At 38.8% G+C, this 3,452-nt stretch overlaps 1 protein-coding gene across 1 annotated transcript; it reads right to left on the reverse strand.

Moving 5' to 3' along the window:
* Window positions 1–710: 710 nt before the first annotated feature.
* Window positions 711–2,021, reverse strand: LOC108946698 (uncharacterized). The gene is made up of 2 exons (XM_070189339.1): window positions 1,317–2,021; window positions 711–1,103 (listed from the first exon to the last, which is right to left on the reverse strand). Exons 1-2 carry the CDS (start codon window positions 2,019–2,021, stop codon window positions 711–713), a joined length of 1,098 nt encoding a protein of 365 aa, XP_070045440.1.
* Between the last annotated feature and the right edge of the window lie 1,431 nt (window positions 2,022–3,452).

A 3,452-nucleotide genomic window follows, 5' to 3' on the forward strand; every position in this document is an offset into this window, starting at 1 on the left:
GAGAAGACGGATTGGAAGTTGTAAAGAATGGAAAAATATGTTCTAGGAAAATGACATCCCTAGAAATGAAGCAGGTTCTGGAAGTCAGACTATAGAGTTTATAGCCTTTCTTAGCAAAAAGGATAACCCACAAACACACAGGGAGTGGATCTGGGGGAGAATTTGTCCTTGTGCAACTTAGGTATAGTAGAGTAACACAAAATCCAAAATCTTTAAGATGAGAGTATGAAGGAGCATATCCATATAACAATTCATAGGGACTTTTGTGATTAAGGAGAGGAGAAGGAAACCTATTGATCAAGAATGTTGCAGTGAGAAGGCAGTCTCCCCAGAACCTGATGGGAAGATGAGATTGAAATAATAGAGCTCTGGCAGTTTCAAGCAAATATATGTACTTCCTTTCCACCACTCCATTTTGTTGGGGAGTGTGTGGGCAGGAAGTCTAATGCTGGATGCCTTTCTCAGAGAAAAAATGAGAACCTAAAGTACTGGAATCTAATTCTAAGGCATTATCACTTCTGACAGTCCGACTTTAGTTTAAAATTGTGTTTCAACCATGGAAATGAAAGCCTTAAGTCAAAAGCATTACTCTTGGATCCCATAAGATGGGTCCAAGTGGCCCTAGAATAATCATCAACAATGGTCAAGAAGTACTTGGAACCATTATAAGTGGGTGTGGGATAAAGTCCCCAAGTATCTATATGAACTAATTAGAAGGGATGAGTGGACTGTATGCTACTTTCTGGAAAGAAAAACCTAGTTTGCCTGGCTAAAGGGCAGATAGGACAACTAAATGATTGTTTAAGAGGAAATTTAAAATTTATAGCAGATATAGTTTTCAGTTTAGAGAAAGGAATATGTCTAAGTCTGTAATGGCAAACAACCTCAGCTTTATTCATATTATCAATAGCTGACATGGTATCTACAGAGGAACATTCATCAGTTACACTAGCATGAACAACAGAATTAGAACATGAAACATTTGAAACAACAAAGTGAACAAAAGAAGAAAATTGTGGGCTAGGAGCAATGACAGACTGAAACAACTTGTAGAGGCCATTGTCCAGCTTACCAAGTACCACTGTCTTCCTCACTGGAGGGCCCTGTAAAGTACAAGCAGCCTTGATAAATTGTACAATGTCATCACAATAAGAGAGTAATTTGTAGACAAAAATAAGATTGTATTGAAAACTGGGAACGTAAAGCACATTGTGCAATATCAAATCAAGCAATAAGGCCAATGAACCAATATTGGTAACTTTGACTTTATACCCATTTGAAAGAGAAACAAGGTATGGGACATGTAAGGTTTAAACATTAAAAAGTAAATTCCTAGTGGAAGTCATATGGTCAAAAGCCCCAGAGTCTATGATCCACACTATTCCATCCACTTTGGTCAACATGCATGCACCATAAGATACACCAGGGGGAATTAACTCACCAGCAAAATTGACTGATCCCATCAAATTTGAAGCAGATGGAGAAGGAGACAAATGTGACTGTTGAAGTAACATCATCAATTGGGAATACTGATCCTTGGTAAGCCCAGGAATAACATACATCTCTTCAAACTGTGGAACAGTACCATGCTCAGTAGAGATGTCACCAATCCCAGATTCAGCAGGGCTGGTAAGCTCAACATGTGCAGCAGTCTTTCTAAAGTTAGGAGATATAGTAAACTTGAAGTTTGGGGGAAAACCATGGCATTTGTAGCATTTGTCTATAGTATGGCCAGGTTTCTTACAGTATTTGCAGGTGACATTTGGTTTAGATGGGTCAAAATTCACCGTAGAAGAATAACCCTGTTTGGAGATCCCAGCACTAAAAGAGGCAGAGGTAGAAGGAAATTGAGTCCCAACAGATACATTCCTCTGCTTCTCATCAAATAGCAAGATGTTATACATAGTCCCAACTGAAGGAAGAGGCTTCATCATCAGAATGTTACTCCTGGTTTGAACATATGTGTCATTCAAACCCATCAAAAACTGATAGGCCCTCTGTTCCTCATTCTCTGCAGACATAGCCCCACAAGAACACACCCTAGCTCAACCAGCAGATATGGAAGTTATTTCATCCCATAATTGTTTGATTTTATTAAAGTATGAGGCTATGTCGAGGGACCCCTGGGAAATATGTGCTAATTCTTTCTTAAGTTCAAATGCTCTAACCCCATCGGCCTTACCATACCTCACTTCCAACCCGTTACAAATTTCCCTAGCAAACTCTGAGTACTCCACACTACGAAATATTTCCTTAGACAAGGAGTTCACCAACCAGGAGATGACAAGGTTATTGCACCTCTGTCATTGTTTGGCTAGATGGGAGGTAGTGAAGGCTTCTGGGAATTTCCATTTATAAAATCTAGTTTGTTTCTAATGGACAGTGCGATAAGGATATTATGCCTCCAACTACCATACCCAGTTCCATCGAATGAGGTGGAGACCAATGAGGTCCCCAGAACATCTATGGGTGCACATATAGAGGATGACATAGATGAGTATAGTCATCCTCATGGAAAGCAGTGCGAGAAGTTGTAGGAGTTGAAGATGTATCAGAAGTTCCGTTAGTCATGTTATCAGATTCACAATCAACCAGACAGAAAACTTAGGTCATGCAAGCGGAAATATGAAGATGTAATGATAAGTGAAGTTGATGTTACCAATCTCTTTCGCAACCGGAAAGAGCTATGGCCTTCAAACAAAAAACACCTCAATAGCCGCCATAAAACTCTTATACGAGAAAACCCTAATTTCAGTCGAAATCCTTGAAGTCGTCTGAAAGAAAAAATTCACCGCTGTAATGCACTGGAGTAGATGAGATAACACAAATATTGGAGAACTCAGGTGAAGAATCGAACATAGAATCCAACACCAGACCACGAACAACAAATGAAATAAAAAATCAAAGGAAGTACGAAAAATCCGATGAGAGAAGATGAGTGTAGCATCGATTGAATTCATAGCATGAGATTTACACGGATCTCAGCTCTGATACCATGTAAACGTGAAGAAACGAGGTAAACGAAGAAGGAGAGATTCTAGGGTTTACACCATGTTTAGAGAATCAGAAGCTTCGTGACTTTGTCTCTTCTGTGTATTGAGAAAAATGAATCAGAGAGTTGTTACTACAAAGGTGGGCTTCATTATTTATAGTGACCCGAAAAAAATATAAAAAATACAATGGACTACTAACTATTACAAATGGGCTATCTTTAGGGAAAGTTTCATAAGTGAGAAATATTTAAGAAGTAATTATACCAACCTAGCAGGGCTACTTAATAAACAAAGATGGCAGTAAAATAATTATAAAATTAGCAGAAACGTATCCGCATATCTCGCCCACTCAACCCCATTAACTATTTTCCTATTTTATCGATAAATATCCAATAAAAAGGACTAGATCCCCTTGTTGCCTTTGGCACAATACATCACAATGGACACTTGCATATGGCT

Source organism: Nicotiana tomentosiformis, chromosome 11, assembly GCF_000390325.3.
Source record: "Nicotiana tomentosiformis chromosome 11, ASM39032v3, whole genome shotgun sequence".
Taxonomy (NCBI): Eukaryota; Viridiplantae; Streptophyta; class Magnoliopsida; order Solanales; family Solanaceae; genus Nicotiana; species Nicotiana tomentosiformis.